This window comes from Aotus nancymaae, unplaced genomic scaffold (assembly GCF_030222135.1).
Source record: "Aotus nancymaae isolate 86718 unplaced genomic scaffold, 86718_ANA_hifiasm-v0.15.2.pri h1tg000018l, whole genome shotgun sequence".
Taxonomy (NCBI): domain Eukaryota; kingdom Metazoa; phylum Chordata; class Mammalia; order Primates; family Aotidae; genus Aotus; species Aotus nancymaae.
The window spans coordinates 2,223,068-2,242,814 of NW_026988430.1; the positions used below are offsets into that span (position 1 = coordinate 2,223,068).

The 19,747-nt window shown below is 54.3% G+C and overlaps 1 protein-coding gene across 2 annotated transcripts in view; it reads left to right on the forward strand.

Annotated features, from left to right (window-relative positions):
• Positions 1-2,648: 2,648 nt before the first annotated feature.
• The window catches only part of TRPV3 (transient receptor potential cation channel subfamily V member 3), a 44,015-nt gene continuing 26,916 nt past the window's right edge, over positions 2,649-19,747 (forward strand). For both annotated transcript variants that reach the window (XM_064378015.1, XM_064378014.1), the window contains exons 1-5: positions 2,649-2,767; positions 11,647-11,751; positions 12,548-12,634; positions 13,838-13,992; positions 14,727-14,903. In XM_064378015.1, the coding sequence (XP_064234085.1) occupies positions 2,649-2,767; positions 11,647-11,751; positions 12,548-12,634; positions 13,838-13,992; positions 14,727-14,903 (643 nt within the window). The remainder of the gene's footprint in view (positions 2,768-11,646; positions 11,752-12,547; positions 12,635-13,837; positions 13,993-14,726; positions 14,904-19,747) is intronic.

The window sequence follows — 19,747 nt, forward strand, 5'->3', positions numbered from 1 at the left end:
GGAGAGTGATGGGAGTTCAGGATGGGAGGAGGTGGCCCCACAGTGGGAGAGGGACCGGCCAGCATCTCACAGGTGCTGAGTCAGCAGCTGTGGCTCTGAGGCCTGCTCTGTCGCCCAGGAAAGGCCATTTCAGTGTCAGGGACTGGGAGAGAGAGGGAGGGTCAGGGCATGAGAGAGTCCAGCAGGTGAGAACGCCGGGTTTACGGGGTGACTCAGGGAGCTAATGACAGCTGCCGCGGCCCTCGTCTGGGGTTCCCTGAGCCTCTCCTGTCCCACCTGCCCAGGGCCGTGCACATTCGCAGGCCCAGGGAAGGGAGAGAGCAACCAGCTGGCAGGATCACGGAGTCCTCAGGGACCTTTTGGCCCACTTCTTAGAAAGGAAACCCGCCAGGCACGGTGGCTCACGCCTGTAATCCCAGCACTTTGGGAGGCCGAGGCGGGTGGATCACGAGGTCAAGAGATCGAGACCATCCCGGTCAACATGGTGAAACACCGTCTCTACTAAAAATACAAAAAATTAGCTGGGCATGGTGGCACGCACCTGTAATCCGAGCTACTCAGGAGGCTGAGGCAGGAGAATTGCCTGAACCCAGGAGGCGGAGGTTGCAGTGAGCCGTGATCGCGCCATTGCACTCCAGCCTGGGTAACAAGAGCGAAACTCCGTCTCAAAAAAAAAAAAAAAAAGAAAGAAAGGAAACCCGAGGTCCAAAGAGCAGCAAGAGACGTGTCCGTCCTCTGCCTCCTTCTTGCTTGGTGCGTCTCAGCCTTTCAGTCCACCACAGGCCACGTGGGGCTGCAGAAGCCGCAGAGGCTGCCCCGTCCTCATCAGGCTGGGACTGGACATGGCAGGGCTGCTGCCCAGCATTCCCTCCCCAAGGACTGCTCGCCTGCCCGGCCTCAGGGTGCCCACACTTCAGGGCCCAAGCTCCCCTCGTCACTGCCGCCCCCATCCTGGGCCTGCTCCCTTTGAGTTGGAGGGCGGGGGACTCTCTCCAGCCTGCTGACACCTGGCTCGGCTCCAGACACTTCCTCCAGGAAGCCTTCCTATTGGGGTAGGATGACCAGTGCCCCAGTTCCACCCCACCCGACTGGCTGCTTCTTACAGGAATACATCTTCCTGCCCCTATCTGTGTGTCTCCAGGTGAGTTCCCTGAGGGTGACTCAAGCTGAGAATGGTACCCCCTGACTGCAGAGTTACCACCTGTTCACACAACCCTTTCCCCGCCCGTGTCACCCCTCTGTGGCCAGCTGCCCCCTTCCCGTCCCTACGGCCGCCTCTTCTGGGCCCCTGGCTTCTGGTCTCCCGCACCCTCCAGCGTAGCCTGCTCTCTCCTGTGTAACCCAGAGTCCCTGAGCCCCTGCCCCCAACTCCTAGCAGCCCCCGGGGGTCAGCCACAGCTCTTTTTTAATGTTTAATAAAATTTTATTTATCTATTTTTTTGAGTCGGAGTCTTGCTCTGTGGCCCAGGCTGGAGTGCAGTGGCACAATCTCCGCTCACTGCAGCCTCCGCCTCCTGGGTTCAAGCAATTCTCCTGCCTCAGCCTCCTGAGTAGCTGGGACTATAGGTGTGCGCCACCATGCCTGGCTAATGTTTTGTGTTTTAGTAGAGATGGGGTTTCACTATGTTGCCCAGGCTGGTCTTCAACTCCTGAGCTCAGGTGACCTGCCCACCTCAGCCTCCCAAAGTGCTAGGATTACAGGTGTGAGCCACTGCGTCCGGCTAAAGCCACAGCTCTTATGTGGTGTTTGAAGACTTGACGAGGCTCAACCTGCCTGCACGCCTTTCGCTGGCAGGGTCCCTGTGAGCTCGCAGGTTCTCCAGCCACAGCAGCTCCCACCACACCTGCCACTCCTGACCCCCCTGCCCCCAGCCTGTGCCCTCTGCCCGCCTGCCCCTTGTCCACACAGCAGCCTGTAAGATCTCTCCAGGTCTTGTTGGAAGATGTATCGTTTCCTCTTCCCCAGTCTGCACACCCCTCTGAGCTCAGCCCATACTGAGAGTCAGTAAAGCAGTTCTGGACTGAGGGGTCACCCTCCTCCTCCTGGGGTGAGGGGACTCAGCTGCTCCCTGCAGGTGAGAGGCGAGTCTCATGGAGAGCCAGCCATCAACCGGTTCCATGCAGCTTTGGGTGGATGGGGGAGATGATCGCTGTGTTGGCTGCAGAGACCACCTGGGCACTGGGGAGTCCAAAACACCCGAGGAGCTTGAAGATGTGTTATTAGGAGCATAACATCTAGAGCAAAGGAGGTGATAATCTTGCTCTGTGAAGGTCAAACCTCTTTGAGAGCTGCTCTGAACACAAAATCTGAGAGGGACCTCAAGAAAGCAGGGCTAGTGCTCAGGAGTCCGCCTGGGGACTGGTCGGCTGGAGATGGTGTCTTGAGAGAGGCTGGGGGCATGGGGGTCTCTACAGGATCACCATGGTGGTCCATAGCATCAGGGGTGCTGGAGCAGGGAGCTGGGGAAGCTTTGGGGACAGCTTCCCTGTCCTTGAAGAAGGGTTGGTGACCTGGGAAGGGAGAAGTGAGCTTCCTGTCCCAGGGAGTGTGACCGGGAGCCGGATGCTGCCACATGCGGGTCCTAAGCTCCTGGAAGCTCCCCCCGTCCCCTCGGCCTGAGCTTCTGCCCTGTGGTTGTGTTCCAGCCATGAATGCCTACCCCAAGGAGATGGTGCCTCTCATGGGCAGGAAAGTCGCTGCCCTCGGTGGGAACCCTGCCGTCCTGCCAGAGAAGAGGCCGGCGGAGACCACCCCCACAAAGAAGAGGTGGGTCTGGAAGGCCCGGGGCTGGGATCCTGTGAGGGGCACCAGCAGGGGCCAGGCACACCAGAGAGCCCTTGCCTTGGGGAGACCCTAGACACTCAGTCTCGCCTGGGGTGGCCCGGCGTCCGGCGAGGTATGGCTGGGGGTGGCGCGGGCAAGAGCACAGGGCACTCTGGTGGTCAGATGGACTGGCACGGTCAGGGAAGACTCTGCGGAGGGATCGGGGGCGCTGAGGCAGGCACAGTCCGCAGGGCTCCTGAGGGAGGTGCCAGACGGCTGGAGCCGTCCTTGAGACGCAGGAGCAAAACGCCGGGTGGAAGCTCCGGGTCACCTGGACCCTCTGCCAGGCGCAGTCTCCACACACACCGAGGCTTTCCATCTACTGTGCAGCAGCCAGGTTATTCGAGCTGCTCGACTCCACCTTTGGAAGGGGGACACCGGCAATGGCTCCAACTACAGGGTGACGGTTGATTGGGATCGAGTCAACACAGTGCGCAGCGCAGCCCTGGCACGGTCCGCACTCGGCACGTGTCGGCACTGAGTGTTTTTGTTACCGTCACCATCCTCATTGTTGCCCTCACTCCACGGGGCCTCTGGGAACGGAGCAGGGCTGGGATGATCAGCTTTTCTTTTTGGCTGGGGACACGGAGGAGGCCTGGAGCAGAGAAAGGACCTCTCTGGGGTCACCCGTCCCGCCTCTCCGCGGCCCCCAGCATAGATTCTGCACCCCCAGCTGAATTGATGCTTCTCCAGCTGTCCGCCAACCCGATTCACCTGTGCGTCCCCTGAACCCGGGGTGGCCCTGCCCCCTCTGCCTGCTTGGTGCTTCCCCTGTTAGTTGGAGTTATAATCACTGAGGTGTCCTGCGTATCAGCCCCGGGCTTGGGCTCAGGATTAGGAGTTTAGACATGGAGAGAAAATGCCCACGGATGCTCAGTCTGGCAGAAGGGGAGTCGAGGAGATGGTGGGAAGCGCCCCGAGAGAGGTGAACCAGCCAGCGGGGCCTTGAGAGCGGCAGGTTACTCTGATCCTGTAGGCAATCTCAGGGGACTTCCTGGAGGAGGTGGTGCTAGAGAGGATGTGGAGCAGAAGGGAAAGTGCATCTGGGGCAGAGGGAGGAGGAGGAGTGCTCAGGGCAGGGCCACTGAGGTGGGGAGTCTGGAGTGGCTGGAATGCTGGGCAGTGGAGTCGTCTCTGGGGAGATGAGTCCCGTTGGAGCTGGGTCTTGGGGGTCAGTCAAGGAACTTGGATGATCCTGAGGGCGGTAGGGAGCCATGGAAGGCTTTTGTGTGGGAGGGAGGGAGGGCATGGCGAGATTTGGATTTTGGAGAGGTGACTCTGGGGGATGTGCGTGGAGGACAGATTGGAGGAGAGGCTGACGGCAGGGAGATCATGAGGAGGCCTTGAAGCCCAGGTGATAGGTGGTGACGGCTGAGCCTGGGTGGTCAGGGGTAAAGCGGAGGGGGCAGCACAGAGAGGTGTCAGCATCACGGGGTCCACGGGGTCCGCCACGGGAGGTAATCGAGCAGGAGGAATCCCAGCAAGAGGGCCTGAAGGGATGGCGGGGCCATCTCTGACACGGTGCAGCAGAGGAGATCCGGCCAGGAGGAACGAGCCAGGCTCGGCTGTGAAATGTTGGGGAAGAGGTGCCGGAGGGGCACCCAGGAGGAGGCTCCATCTTGGAATGCAAAAGGGAAAACTGCGTGGAAGTGGAGACCAGACAGGTGTCACTTGGGGTCACGGGGGCAGCCTGGTCTGGGTGGGCTTGTCCAGGAAAGGGCAGAGACATCCCTGAGCTAGGCTGGCAAGAACCAGCTCCCTGCTCCCCCAACTATCCCCCTCCCCCTCCCTCTTCCAGGCGGGGTTTGGACCTCGGGAAGAAGTGGAGGACAGAGTTCCAGGAAAACTCCGGGTTCCTTCCTCATCAGGACCCGTCAGGCCGCCTTCTCTGAGCCTATGCCCTCATTCACAGACTCAGCTCTGGGCTCGGCTCTGCAAAGCCTCAGCCCCGCCAGGGCCAAGCGTGTTGTGACCTTTGCCTCCCGAATTGGTGTCCACTCCTCCGCCCAAAGGCTCTCCGAGGGCCCTCATGTGAAGGTTTGGACATCCTCCTCAGACTGAGTAGAGGACTTGGTCCTAGAGAGAAACAGAAAAGAAAAGAATGAATTAAAGGCCGGGCGCGGTGGCTCACGCCTGTAATCCCAGCACTTTGGGAGGCCGAGGCGGGTGGATTACCTGAGGTCAGGAGTTTGAGACCAGCTTGACCAACATGGAGAAACCCCGTCCTTACTAAAAATACAAAAAATAGCCAGGCGTGGTCGTGGGCGCCTGTAATCCCAGCTATTCAAGAGGCTGAGGCACAAGAATTGCTTGAACCCAGGAGGCAGAGGTTGCAGTGAGCTGAGATTGTGCCACGGCACTCCAGCCTGGGCAACAGATCAAAACTCTGTCTCAAAAAAAAAAAAGGAAAAAAAGAATAAATTATAGGTAAAGAAAGAGGACAATGCGGACCCCTAAGGAAACAGGTGCTAATGCTGGAGTCAAAGGCACCGGGGAGGGTGGAGCAGGGAGAGACTTTGGACCTGGGAGTGCTCCTGGGTCATCTGCCGTTCCCTGAGAGGAGCCGTCATCTTGGCTTCCTTCCTGGACCCTGGAAAGGTGACGCCCAGGGTCAGAGACACGGACTGATGGAGGCAGCGGGGGCACTGGCCTTGCGGGGCACAGAGCACTTGGGCATTTCTTGGGACAGAGCAAATGGCCGGACAGTCTCCTTCCCAGCCCTGGGCTGCTCAGGGATAGTTCTTTGACTTCAGTGGAACAGAAATATGGTAGAAATGGTATGATCTGCTCAGCTGGGTCAACCACAGCCAGCTGGTGGCCTTCGGTCTGGACAGAAGGAAGGAAGAAGCAAATAGCATCTACAGCAGGTCAGGAGCTGGGATGCCTCAGGGTGAGGCCTTGCCATGTGCTTATGACCGTGGGTGGGATGTGGCGCGTGCAGTGGCCGGGAGGGCGGGCGCAGCACAGACCTGCATCGTCTAGCGGCTGCCTTGCTGCAGGAGTCAGGTCCTTGCCCAGCAGCTGGGTCCTCCCAGCCCCGCTCTTTTCCCTGTCTTCTCACATCTGGTGCTCCAGCTGTCAAGGGCTTCCTTCTCCAGACACAGGCCTCCCTTCTCCCGAGACTTTCTCCCATTCTGCCTTCAGGGCTTTTCCCAAACCAGAGGCTGGTGTCAAGACGCAGACCAAATCTCACCCCCCAGCCGGAAGACTCTTCTCTTGCTTTGAGCTCCCATAGCTCAGCCCATCTCTGAAGAGGGTGATGCAGTCATGGGGATGATGTCTTCGCTCTGGTTGAGATCTCTGAGCCTGGGGCCCTGGAAGGTTCATTTCTTTCCTTCTGTCTCCCTGAGTTTCCTGCACAGAGGATATTAGCAGTTTTTGAGTAAGCAGATGAGTCAATTAAAGAGCAGGCAGGAAAATGAGAGAAGGAATGGGTGAGCTGGTGAGCAGGTGAGCAGGTGAGCCGGTGAGCGGGTGAGCGGGTGAGCCGGTGAGCGGGTGAGCCGGTGAGCGGGTGAGCGGGTGAGCCGGTGAGCCGGTGAGCGGGTGAGCCGGTGAGCGGGTGAGCGGGTGAGCGGGTGAGCCGGTGAGCGGGTGAGCGGGTGAGCGGGTGAGCCGGTGAGCGGGTGAGCGGGTGAGCGGGTGAGCCGGTGAGCGGGTGAGCCGGTGAGCGGGTGAGCGGGTGAGCGGGTGAGCCGGTGAGCGGGTGAGCGGGTGAGCGGGTGAGCCGGTGAGCGGGTGAGCGGGTGAGCGGGTGAGCGGGTGAGCGGGTGAGCGGGTGAGCGGGTGAGCCGGTGAGCGGGTGAGAGGGGGAGCTAGCAGCCTGGTGGCTCAGCACAGCCCTCCCATGCACAAGGACACTCTATGGAGTGATGGGGAAATGCTTCTTCCTTCCCCTCGGGCTCTCAGCCTCAGGTCTGGAGTGGATAGAAGCTCTTGTGATACGGCTTTCTGGACCCTCTTTGGGTCCCTGTGGACTCTGGGAAACGGCCTTGAGTAGGTAGGGAGGTAGGGCAGTGACAAAGGACTGCCCCTCATTTTCTTGTGAGAGATTGGGACAGGAATGAGGCTTAGGAGAGGTAAAGGCTTTAAACACCTGAGAGCACAATGGAAGTCACCTGAAGGATGCAACCTCCCAATATTTTGGTTTAAGGTTATGTTGGTTTATCTGCTTATTGGTCCTGTCCACATAACCTACCCTCCCAATTGCTTATTATCTATCCATCCATCTATCATTTATTCACCCATCTGTCATCTATTCATCCATCCATCAATCATTTATTCATCTATCTATCCATCATCCATCCACTCATCTACCCATCATCTATGTATCCATCCATCATCTGTCCATCCATCCATCCTCCATCATCCATCCACTCACCTACCCATCTCACCATCCATCCATCCATCCACCCATCCATCCATCATCCATTCATCCATCATCCATCCACTTATATACCCATCCCATCATCCATCCATCATCCATCCCTCTACCCATCCATCATCTATCCATCATCCATCCATCCATCATCCATCCATCATCCATCCATCATCTATCCATCATCCATCCATCATTCATCCACTTATATACCCATCCCATCATCCATCCATCCATCATCCATCCCTCTATCCATCCATCATCCATCCATCCATCATCTATCATTCATTCATCTATCATCCATCCACTTATATACCCATCCCATCATCCATCCATCCATCCATCCATCCATCATCCACTTATACACCCATCCCATCATCCATCCATCCATCCATCCATCATCCATCTATTCATCTGTCATTCATCCATCCCTCATTCTATCATCTCTCCATTATTCATTCATCCATTTATCTGGGCATCTATACAACCAACCATCCTTCCTTCCACTCACTTGTCCTTCACTCATCATCTATCTCTCCACTCATTCACTGATGAAGTCTTCTGAGTGTTAGGACCAGTGCTGGGAATCAAAGATAATTCAACTGTAGTCTCTGCCATTGAGGAATGCACGGCTGTAGGACGGTGTATTTTGCAGAGTGTGGAAAGTCGTGGCCTCACTGTACTATTTCTCAGTCAGTTCTGACCAACTCACTGGAGCAGCAGCTCTGGAAGGGATGGAGATTTTGTCCACTTGTTCACTACTCTATCCCCAACTGCAGGAACAGTGCCTGGCACATTGCAGATGCATAGTAAATATTTGTTGAGTAAATGCAGCACTGAGGAACGCAGACAGGTAGCGTGGGATCGCAGCAGGGGAGGGACTAGGCCGGCTGTCTCGGGGAAAAAGCTGTGGGTACAGGACTTGAAGCTCTGTCTAGAGATAATTTGGTAAATCTCAACCGGGATGTTTTGGGGCTCAGCCACCATCAAATGTGTTGGGAGCTTCTGGGTCAGGCTGCTGTGGCGGACTGGAGGCTACTTTAGGGCGAAAGCCCTGGGGCAATGCAGGGCTGCAGGGAAGTGGCAATCAGACTGGTTGGCCTCTGATGCCCACTTCAGCTGGATATTCCCTAAGAGGATGATCCCAGAGCTGCCCTGGCTCCAGAGTCCAGGCCCTATGGGTCATCTGGCCCAACCATCATCCATTCAGGTGATGATGACTGGCCCAGGGATGGCAGGTGATCTTCTGGGGTCACACAGGAAGCAGAGGCAGAGCTGGACTAGAACCAGGCTTTCGGTTTCCAGGCAAGGGTTCAACTCCTCCCTTCGTCTTCTCTTTTGGAAGAAGAGTTTGATTGGCAGCTCAGGTCGGAAGGTTGCTTCTGGTGAGCAGGAGACTGGCAGGTGAGGGCCAACGTGTCAGCCAGGACCGCGCTCCCCACCGCGTGTCTCCATTTTTGGGTTCATGCTGACCCTTCCAGGCTTGCCTGTGCTGGAGGAAAGGACAGGGCTTTCTTGGGCAAGCCCAGGGTCTCTCTCTTGCTTGCCCCATCCTAGGAAGTGGCTGTGCCAGGCATGCTCCCCTCTGTGGCCAACTCCTGGAACTATTGTATCTAGAAGAAGGTTAGGATTGCTAAGGCAGGAGCAAAGCAGTGTGGATTGCAATGTGGACTGTGAGCCTGGACATCAGGAAGCAGGTTCTTTGACCAACTTGGCTTTCACCCTGGGGGGCCCATGGAGGAGCTGCCTCTCCAAGCTGAGGCTCGGCTCTCTCGTCTGCAGAATGGGGCCACAGTCCCTTCCCTGCTGCCCTCCCTCCTGGATCTGACATGACTGAGACTGCCCTTTGGGAGCTCTTCTGTAGTGCTGTGAGGAAGGAAGGGCGCAGGTTGGTCCTTCTGGGCCTGAGAATGAAGGAGGCAGCAGAGATGCTTAGGACCCCGTATGCCAGGAGAGGCCCCGCTGGTCAGGAGGCCACAGTCCCCGGGCAGGTCACAGAGGCTGCAGCTGTCCTGTAGCAGTGGCAGGGCAGGGGTGTTACTGCCACCGAGGCCGCCCCCAGCCTGATCCTCACAGTCTTGGCTGTCGTCTCTGAGCGTGTAATTGTGATTTCCAAGGACATGGGTGCCTGCGTTTGTGGGTGTGTCTGAAGGTGGAGCTAGGGCTGTGTCTGGCTGGGAGTCACATCTTGGGTGTATGTCTTGCTTCTCATAGGCCAGTGTCTCCCCTTTCCTGCGGCTAAGCCAGGCCACAGGGCCCTGGCCTCTGTCTCTCTTCTCCCCACCCAAGGAGAAAGCTGCCTTGCCCTCCCCTCCCCTCCGCCGCTCCCCTCTGCTGCCTGAGATGGCTTCCTGGGTTTTCCTTCTCCAAGGGGGTTCCCAGCCCTGTCCTCTGACCCCTCAAGTCCTCCCTGCTGTAGATCAGTATTTTTTTTTGAGGCGGAGTTTTGCTCTGTTGCCTAGCCTGGAGTGCAATGGCATGACGTTGGCTCACTGTAACCTCCACTTCCCAGGTTCAAGCGATTCTCATGCCTCAACCTCCTGCAAAGCTGGGGTTACAGGCGTGTGCCACCACGCCCAGCTAATTTTTGTAGTTTTAGTAGAAATGGGGTTTCACCATGTTGGCAAGGCCAGACCTCAAGTGATCCTCCCGCCTCGGCCTCCGAAAGTGCTGATTACAGGCATGAGCCACCGCACCCGGCCCGGATCAGCCGTTTTCACCCTGTTTTCTGCTGTGACAAACAGCACAGGTACTGATCAAAGGGGGCAGGTATAACTCCGGCTGTTCCCTTTCCCTCAAGAGCCAGGAAGGCCTGCATAGATCTGAGTCTAGGGACCGCCCCTCAGAAGGGCTCTGACTTTAGACCTGAGGGCTGGGGGCGGTTAGGTGGTGATGGGAAAGCCTTGCTCCCAGTGCCATCCTGCCCATCCTTGGGGCAGCCGCAGACAGGGAAAGCTGGCTCAAGTGTTTGGCCACCTGCAGTAGAGACTCAGGTTCATCCACCCAGTGTTTCCAGCAGGGAGAGTCACCAAGACCCAGTTTTTGTTTTGTTTCGTTCTTTTTTGAGAGGGAGTCCTGCTCTGTCGCCCAGGCTGGAGTGCAGTGGTGCAATCTCAGCTGACCGCAATCTCCGCCTCCTGTGATTCACCTGCCTCAGCCTCCTGAGTAGCTGGGATATTACAGGTGCGTGCCACCACGCCCAGCTAATAATTTCTGTATTTTTAGTAGAGACGGGGTTTCACCATGTTGGCCAGGCTGGTCTTGAAATTCCTGACCTCAAGCGATCCACCCGCCTCGACCTCCCAAAGTGCTGGGATCATAGGCATGAGCCACGGCACCTGGCCTAGACCCAGCTTTGAATCTGGGCTTTGCCACCTGTCTGGTGCGTGACCTTGGGCAGGTTGCTCTACCTACAGACAGAAGCCACGTGTCTCCACAGGAGGCCTTCCTCACCCTGACATTGTGAATTAACAGCTAATTGGTGCTACAGGACAAGAAGAGACTAGAAATCGTCCCTCCTCACCCGCCCTCCCAATGAGACAAATGCATATCTGACAAATTCCCCTGCGCATGTATGTTTATCTTATGTGAAGCACAGATTTACTGAGAGCAAGATGAATCCATAACTGACCGTTTCCTCTACTCACCCCTTTTCACGTGCCACACGTGTACTTAGGAAGCAGAGTCAAAGCCTCAGAAGAATGTGGCCCTATGCTCCCTTTTTTTTTTTTTTTGCTTTTTGAGATGGAGTCTTGCTCTGTCACCCAGACTGGAGTGCACTGGGTGCGATCTTGGTTCACTGCAATCTCCGCCTCCCGGGTTCAAGCGATTCTCCTGCCTCAGCCTCCCCAGTAGCTGGGATTACAGGCAATGTGCCCCCACGCCTGGCTAATTTTGTATTTTTAGTAGAAATGGGGTTTTGCCATGTTGACCAGGCCGGTCTCGAACTCCTGACCTCAGGCGATCTGCCTGCCTCGGCCTCCCAAAGTGCTGGGATTAAAGGTGTGAGCCCCTGCTCCTGGCCTGCTCCCTCTTTTCTTTTTCTTTCCTCCTTTCTCTCCTGCACACTTTTCCCCTATAAATATTGAAGCTCTGAAAATCCTGCTCGTAGGAGAAAGTGCGGCCACGGATCCCACTGTGTCGTCTCGTTTCTGGGTGTGTCCTCAACCTTGGCTAAATAACCCTCTCTAGTAACTGAGTTCGCCTCAGTCCTGTTCTGGGGTTTCACACTTGACCGGCAGCTTCCCGGTGTCCATCTGTGAAACGCGGGTGATGACAGTGCCCATCACTGAGGGCTCCCAGGAGGGCTGGGCGGGGCCATGCGGGCTCAGAGTTGAAGGGTTGTGTGCTCAGCGTGAGGGCACGCTCTGTGGCTGGAGGCAGCACACAGGCCGACAGGCTCTGCCCAGCTGGGCCCCGACGGGCTTCTTCCATGTTCCCTCAGTGCGCACTTCTTCCTGGAGATAGAGGGGTTCGAGCCCAACCCCACCGTGGCCAAGACCTCTCCCCCTGTCTTCTCCAAGCCCATGGACTCCAACATCCGGCAGTGGTGAGTACTCGCCCAGCCCCACCCCCTGCCTTGGGCTCAGCCCTCAGCTCCCGTATGCGGACAGTGACTCCCCCTGGGCCATGGGGCCAGGCCTGGCTCTGGGAGGCTACCACTGTCTATTATAAAACTTAACTATTGGTCAGGCATGGTGGCTCATGCCTGTAATCCCAGAACTTTGGGAGGCCAGGGCAGGCGGATCATGAGGTCAGGAGATTGACACCATCCTGGTCAACATGGTGAAACCCCGTCTCTACTAAAATACAAAAAATTAGCCGGGTGTGGTGGTGCACACCTGTAGTCCTAGCTACTTGGGAGGCTGAGGCAGGGGAATCACTTGAACCTGGGAGGCAGAGATTGCAGTGAGCTGGGATTGAGCCACTGTACTCTGGCCTGATGACAGAGCAAGATTCCATCTCAAAAAACAAAAACAAAAAAACTTTATTATTAGTAGTACTATTTATTTTTTTGAGACGAAGTCTCACTCTGTTGCCCAGGCTGGAATGCAGTGGCCCAGTCTCAGCTCACTGCAACCTCCACCTGTGACTTTAAGCATTTCTCCTGCCTCAGCTCCCAAGTAGCTGGGATTACAGGCACATGCCACCACCCCTGGCTAGTTTTTGTATTTTTAGTAGAGATGGGATTTCACCATGTTGACCAGGCTGGTCTTGAACTCCTGACTTCAAGTGATCCACTGGCCTTGGCCTCCCAAAGTGCTGGGATTACAGGCGTGAGCCACCGCGCCTGGCCCATTTTAAAACTTTAAACCCCTCTCCGTTCCCTCCCCCAACACCTCTAGCATCTCTGGCAACTGTGATGACATGGACTCCCCCCAGTCTCCTCAGGATGATGGGACAGAGACCCCATCCAATCCCAACAGCCCCAGGTAAGTCTGGCCCTCCCCCTCCTCCCACTGTGCCCACCCTTGAGGCTGGGGGTGCCAGAGAGGCAGGATCGGGGTCCTGCAGGAAAGAGAAAGAAGCCAGCATTCCTGGGGGTTTGGAAAGTGGGGTCTCAGACCCATAGTATGTGACAGATTTGGGGGGAAGGAGTGGGGCGTCGAATTCCCTAACACCCATTCATTCTGAGACATTCAGCAGCAGGCTGCAGTGGAGCAACAATGTTAGCGTCTATGTGAATTAAAATACACTCGTGCCCAACACGCACATGCATTCTGCAAGAACACGTACAGACAAGGAGACGTCAAGGCATTACCACGGTTGCTTATCTACAGAGGGAGGACGGGGAGGGATCGATTTAAAAAGTTCAAACAGAAAACCAAACACTGATGTTCTCACTCGTAAGTGGGTGTTGAACAATGAGAACACAGGGACACAGGGAGGGGAACATCACACAGTGGGGCCTGTCGGGGGGGTGGGGGGCTAGGGGAGGCATAGCAGGGGGTAGAGGGCTGGGGGAGTCATAGCAGGGGATGGGAGGCTAGGGGAGGGATAGCAGGGGGTGGGGGGCTGGGGGAGGCATAGCAGGGGGTGGGGGGCTAGGGGAGGGATAGCAGGGGGTGGGGGGCTGGGGGAGGCATAGCAGGGGGTGGGGGGCTGGGGGAGGCATAGCAGGGGCTGGGGGGCTGGGGGAGGCATAGCAGGGGCTGGGGGGCTGGGGGAGGCATAGCAGGGGGTGGGAGGCTAGGGGAGGGATAGCATTAGGAGAAATACCTAATATAGATGACGGGGTGATGGATGCAGCAAACCACCATGGCACATGTATGCCTGTGTAATAAGCCTGCGTGTTCTGCACATGTACCCCAGAACTTAAAGTATAATAATAATAAAAAAGTTCAAACAACACAAAATATGCAATCTCACATTTTTAAGGCAATGTCTATTAACAGTTAGGCATGTGTCCTTCCTGACCATTGCTGCATGCATCCAAATACAGATATTTTGACAAAATGCGATTGCCTATGCATTATGAGGGGCACCTGATGGGTCTGCACGGAGCCCAGTGGGTTGCGGGCATCGTGACAGGCACGGGGCCGGCGCGGCGCCCTGTGGACAGCTCTGGCGGGGAAAAGAGGGGGCTGAGGTGGAGAGGACGTGTGTGGCGAGCTGGAAACACTGTCTGGCTTCAGCGCACACCTGGCGAGGGAAGAGCAGAGGAGGCGGAAGCGGCGGCTGAAGAAGCGCATCTTCGCGGCGGTGTCTGAGGGCTGCGTGGACGAGCTGCTGGAGCTGCTGGCGGAGTTGCAGGAGCTTTGCAAGCGGCGCCGCGACCAGGACGTGCCTGGTCAGTGTCTGAGCCTGGCAGAGGGTACAGGGCTGGGGTCCTGCTTGGCTTCGGGTGCCCACCTTCCCCTCCCCTCAGCAACCCGTGGGGCTGGAGTGTGAGGAGCCCTGCATGCTGGCTAGGGACTCTGAACTTGACTCTGAGGGGGATGGGGAGCCACAGAAGGGTTTGGGCAGGTGAGATCGTGGGCTGACCACTGTGTGGGAGGTGGGCGCAAAGCTGGAGAAGGCCACCGTCCAGGCAGGGCTGGGACCCCGAAGCAGGGCTTGAGAAGGGGAAGGATTCTGAGGGGCTCCCCAGGCGTCGGCATTGGCAGGACTCGGACCTGGGGAGAGGGGGAGGGGGGAGTCCAGCACAGTGCCGTTTAGACTTGGGTAGCTTGGTGGATGCTGGAGCCCTGGCTGTCTCAGGTTGAGGGGAGGCCAAGAGCTTTAATTGCAGGCCATAGGGAGGGAGGGGGCAGGCCGGAGACAGAGATTCCGGGGTGGGAGTGCACAGAAGAAAGTCATACAGTGGGCACAGAGGAACAGGCCTCAGAGGAGGCTCCCGTGGGCCACAGAGAGCAAGGAACCTGCAAAGGAGATGGCGGAGGAACAGCTGGAGAGGGAGGAGGAGAGCCGCAGTGTGAGGTCTGGGAGCGCGGTCTGGAGGTCTGCAGCTGCAGTCCCACCTCCTCGGGGCTGTGAGGGCCCAGGGCAGCCGGGCCCCCCCAGTAGCTCCATCCCTGCCTGCAGACTTCCTCATGCACAAGCTGACGGCCTCAGACACGGGGAAGACCTGCCTAATGAAGGCCTTGTTAAACATCAACCCCAACACCAAGGAGATTGTGCGGATCCTGCTTGCCTTTGCCGAAGAGAATGACATGCTGGGCAGGCTCATCAATGCTGAGTACACGGAGGAGGCCTATGAAGGTACCCTGCCACCAACGGGCTGTGCCTCGGGGTCCGAGGGTGGGTGCGGGGCTGCAGGGCCACTGCCGGCCACGCCATGTGGAGCCACTGCTGCCACTGAGAAGCCCCAAGCATGCAGCACGGGGCCAGGGACGCTGCAGACACCCCTCTTTCTTCCTTCATTCTGCAAGTAATTTTGAGCACCAGTTACATGCCAGGCATTGCTTTTGGCACTGGCATGCGCTGGTGAATAAGAGATTAAAGTCACTGCTCTAAGGCTGGGCATGGTGGCTCACTCATGTCATCCCAGCACTTTGGGAGGCCGAGGGGGGCAGATCACCTAAGGTCAAGAGTTCGAGACCAGCCCGACCAACATGATGAAACCCCATCTCTACTAAAAATACAAAAATTAGCTGGGCGTTGTGGCAGGTGCCTGTAATCTCAGCTACTCGGGAGGCTGAGACCTGGGAGGTGGAGGTTGCAGTGAGCTGAGATCATGCCACTGCACTCCAGCCTGAGCGACAGAGCAGGACTCCATCTCAAAATAAATAAATAAAGTAAGTCACAGCTCTAAATAAGGTAATTTTAGATAAAAATGCTATGAAAGCTGGGCGCGGTGGCTGAGGCCTGTAATCCCAGCACTTTGGGAGGCTGAGGCTGGTGGATCATGAGGTCAGGAGATCAAACCATCCTGGCTAACGTTGGTGAAACCCCATCTCTACTAAAAATACAAAAAATTAGCTGGGTGTGGTGGTGTGTGCCTGTAATCCCAGCTACTCAGGAGGCTGAGGCAGGAGAATCGCTTGAGTCTGGGAGGCAGAGGTTGCGGTCAGCCGAGATCGCGCCACTGCACTCCAGTCTGGCGACAGAGCAAGACTCCGTCTCAAAAAAAAAAAAATACTATGAAAACAAGTGAAGATAATGTGACAGAAAGCGACTGTTTGGGAAGGGCCACTTTAGAGTGGACAGTCAGGGTGGTCACCTTTGTCCTGAGGCCTGCATGATGAGAGGGACCAGGGCAAGAGCTCCCAGACAGGACTGGGCTTGGCGTGCTTGAGCAATGGAAAGAAGGCTGGAAGTGAGGCAAGAGAGCCGGGCAGGGGCCACTGAAAGTCAGCTGTCAGCAGCATCATCATTAACTGTCCCCGTTTGGGTCTCAGTTCTGTGGATTTCCTTGTAAGTGGGCCAGAGACGGGGCTGGGAGACCAGGTTTGGGAGATAGGTTCCCTGCCAGGAAATCCACTGGGGACAAGCAGTGAGGTGTGTCCTTACTTGAGTTTTGGAGTCAGCAAACAGCCCTCTAGGGTCTTACGAGGTGCTTGTGGCAAAGGTGATTGGCTCAAGAATGACCGGATGCCGTCCTGCTGACATGCCAGGGGCACGCAACAGTTCAGCATTTTTTTTTTTTTTGGAGGCGGAGTCTCACTCTGTCGCCCAGGCTGGAGTACAGTGGCTTGATCTCAGCTCACCGCAACCTCTGCCTCCCGGGTTCAAGTGATTCTCTTGCCTCAGCCTCCCAAGTAACTGGGATTCATTCTTTTGTATTTTTAGTAGAGATGGGGTTTGACCATGTTAGTCAGGCTGGTCTCAAACTCCTGACCTCAGGTGATCCACCCACCTCTGCCTCCCAAAGTGCTGGGATTACAGACATGAACCACCACGCCTGGTCACATTTTAGCTCTTTCCAGGTGGGAATCTAGCTTGAGCCCTTAACCCTTCTCATGGGAGAAAGTAATTGTGATTTATTATTTGAACTCTGCAGACTTTCAAAAGCATTTTTGTTATATATAAGAAGTCAAGGATTGTGACAAACTAGAAGGTATGGAGTGGAGGAGAGGAAACCTAGGGAAGGTTGCTGCTACTGAGTGCTAAACTGCACACTGAGCTCCCTGGTAGCCAAAGCAAAGAGAGAAACTAGATGAACCATATCACATTCTCAGCCTGTCTCTAGGGAGTTGACAGCAGCCCCGTAGACAGGGAGGTTCAGGCAGTGCCTTAAGCTTGCTTGTCCTAATTCTCCTCCCTTCTCAGTCCCCTTTGTCTCCTGCTTTTTTCTTGTCAGTACTGCAGGACTTATGAGCTACCCTGTGCTAGCAGCATGTTTCCTTTGAGGGCAGGGATGAAGTCCGCTGAACATAGTTGATTTCCTGGTGCCCTTACGGTCTCACGTAGGAAATGCTTAACATGCATTTTTTGAATGAGTGAATAAAAGAAGGTCGTGCGGTGGCTCAAGCCTGTAATCCCAGCACTTTGGGAGGCCGAGGCGGGTGGATCACGAGGTCAAGAGATCGAGACCATCCTGGTCGACATGGTGAAACCCCGTCTCTACTAATACAAAAAAATTAGCTGGGCACGGTGGCGCGTGCCTGTAATCCCAGCTACTCAGGAGGCTGAGGCAGGAGAATTGCCTGAACCCAGGAGGCGGAGGTTGCGGTGAGCCGAGATCGCGCCATTGCACTCCAGCCTGGGTATCAAGAGCGAAACTCCGTCTCAAAAAAAAAAAAAAAAAAAAAAAGAAGGTCGTTAGTGTTTCTACTGAGGCTTTGCTGTCCTGGTCACAAACCCTTCCCTCTCCCTGTTCTCGGCCTCCCTTTTGCTTTGCTTCTTTCATGAATCTGCCTCTTGCTGGGGTGAAGAGGTCTGGGGTGCTGTGGGCACCTACTTTCTCTCTGAATGGTGGGAGGAGCCATTTAGTCTTGTCTTCCTTGAAAGCAACCCCACCACCGTTCCACCCTCTCTGCTGATGCCTCCCTCTCAGCGTTTCCGCCACCTGGGGCAGAGGGGCTCCGGGACCAGCAGAGTAGCACTATTCCACGGTTTGGGCAGGTTACCTTGCTTCTCCGAGCCTCAGTTTCCCCACTGGGCAAGGGCTAATATTTCTTCCCTATGCTGCTAAGAGGAACCAATACAACTTTATTAATGTCATTTTTTTTTTTTGAAAGAAAGAAAGATAAAGAATAAAGAAGAGGAGGAAAAAGGAAGAGAAAGAGAGAGAGAGAATGGGAGTATTGCTTTCTTGCCCAGGCTAGAATGCAGTTTAGTAATGGGTATTGAAAACCTCTTTTATACCAATAATTATACTTGATGTAAACAGGAAGGAATAAGGGAAGAAAATAACAAAGGAGCAGCCAACCAATATTTCATTTAAACCTATGAAATGCTATGCGATTACTGAGGAGTGATTTACTTCCAATTATGTAGTCTCTTTTGGAATAGGTGTGAGGTGGTAATGTATGTTTTATGTATTTGAAGTGGAGAGTTCTATAAATGTTTATTAAGTTTACTTGTTCCGGGTCTGAGTTCAAGTCCTGGATGTCCTTGTTAATTTTCTGTCTCGTTGATCTATAAAATCGTTAGCTCTTCTTGTTACATTGATCCTTTTGCCATTATGTAATGTCCTTCTTTGCCTCTTTTGTTCTTTGTTACTTTAAAGTCTACTTTATCAGAGGCGAGAATTGCATCTCCTGCTTTTTATTTGTTTATTTTTACTCTCTGATCGGTTGATAAATCTTCCTCCTTCTCTTTGTTTTGAGTCTTTGTGTATCGTTGCATGTGAGATGGGTCTGGATGCAGCATACCGATGGGTTTTGGCTTTTTATCCGATTAGAATATATATAACTTTAATACTAGCATTTGATGCTAGCTGGCTGTTTTGCCCATTAGTTAGTGTAAATTTTTCATTGTGTTAATGTTCTTTTCTTTTTGATATATTTTTGGAAAGGCTGATATTGGTTGTTCCTTTATATGTATAGTGCTTCTTTCAGAAGCTCTTGTAAAGCAGGCCTGGTGGTGGTGAAGTCTCTAAGTACTTGTTTGTTCGCAAAGGATTTAATTTTTCCTTCGATTATAAAGCTTAGTTTGGCTGGATAGGAAATTCTGGGTTGAAAGTTCTTTTTTTAAGGATGTTAAATATTGGTCCCCACTCTTTTCTGGCTTGTAGGGTTTCTGCTGAGAGATCTGCTGTAAGTCTGATAGGTTTCCCTTTATGGGTAACCTGACCTTTCTCTCTGGCTGCCCTTAGTATTTTCTCCTTCATTTCAACCCTAATAAATCTGGCAATTATGTGCCTTGGGGTTGGTCTTCTTGAAGAATATCTTTGTGGTGTTCTCTGTATTACTTGGAGTTGAATATTACCCTGCCTTGCCAGGTTGGGAAAATTTTCCTGAATGATATCCTGAAGAGTATTTTCCAACTTGGATTCATTCTCTTCATCACATTCAGGTACACCTATCAAACGTAAATTAGGTCTTTTCACATAGTTCCATATTTCCTGGAGACTTTGCTCATTCCTTTTCATCCTTTTTTCTCCAATCTTGTCTTCTCGTTTCATTTCACTGAGCTGGTTCTCGACTTCTGATGTCCTTTCTTCTACTTGATCAATTCGACTGTTTAAACTTGTGCATGCTTTGCGAAGTTCTCGTGTTGTGTTTTTCAGCTCCATCAATTCACTTATATTCCTCTCTAAATTGTCCATTCTCGTTAACATTTCGTCAAACCTTTTTTCAAGGTTCTTAGTTTCTTTGCATTGGGTTAGAACAAGTTCTTTTAATTCACAGAAGTTTCTTATCACCCACGTTTTGAAGCCTGCTTCTGTTATTGGAACACACTCGTAATCTATTAAGCCTTGTTCCGTTACTGATGAGGAATTGCGATCCCCTGTAGAGGGAGAGGCATTCTGATTTTGAGTATTCTCTGCCTTTTTACGCTGATTTCTTCCCTTCATTATATATTTATCCGTCTGTTGTCTTTGTAATTAGCGACTTTCTAACTAGGTCTCTGAGCAGACGTCCAACTTGTTGATTCCCAGCGCCGAAATCTGAGCAGTCCACTGCGCCGGCCAAAATAGCGATGTTAAGATTGATGGT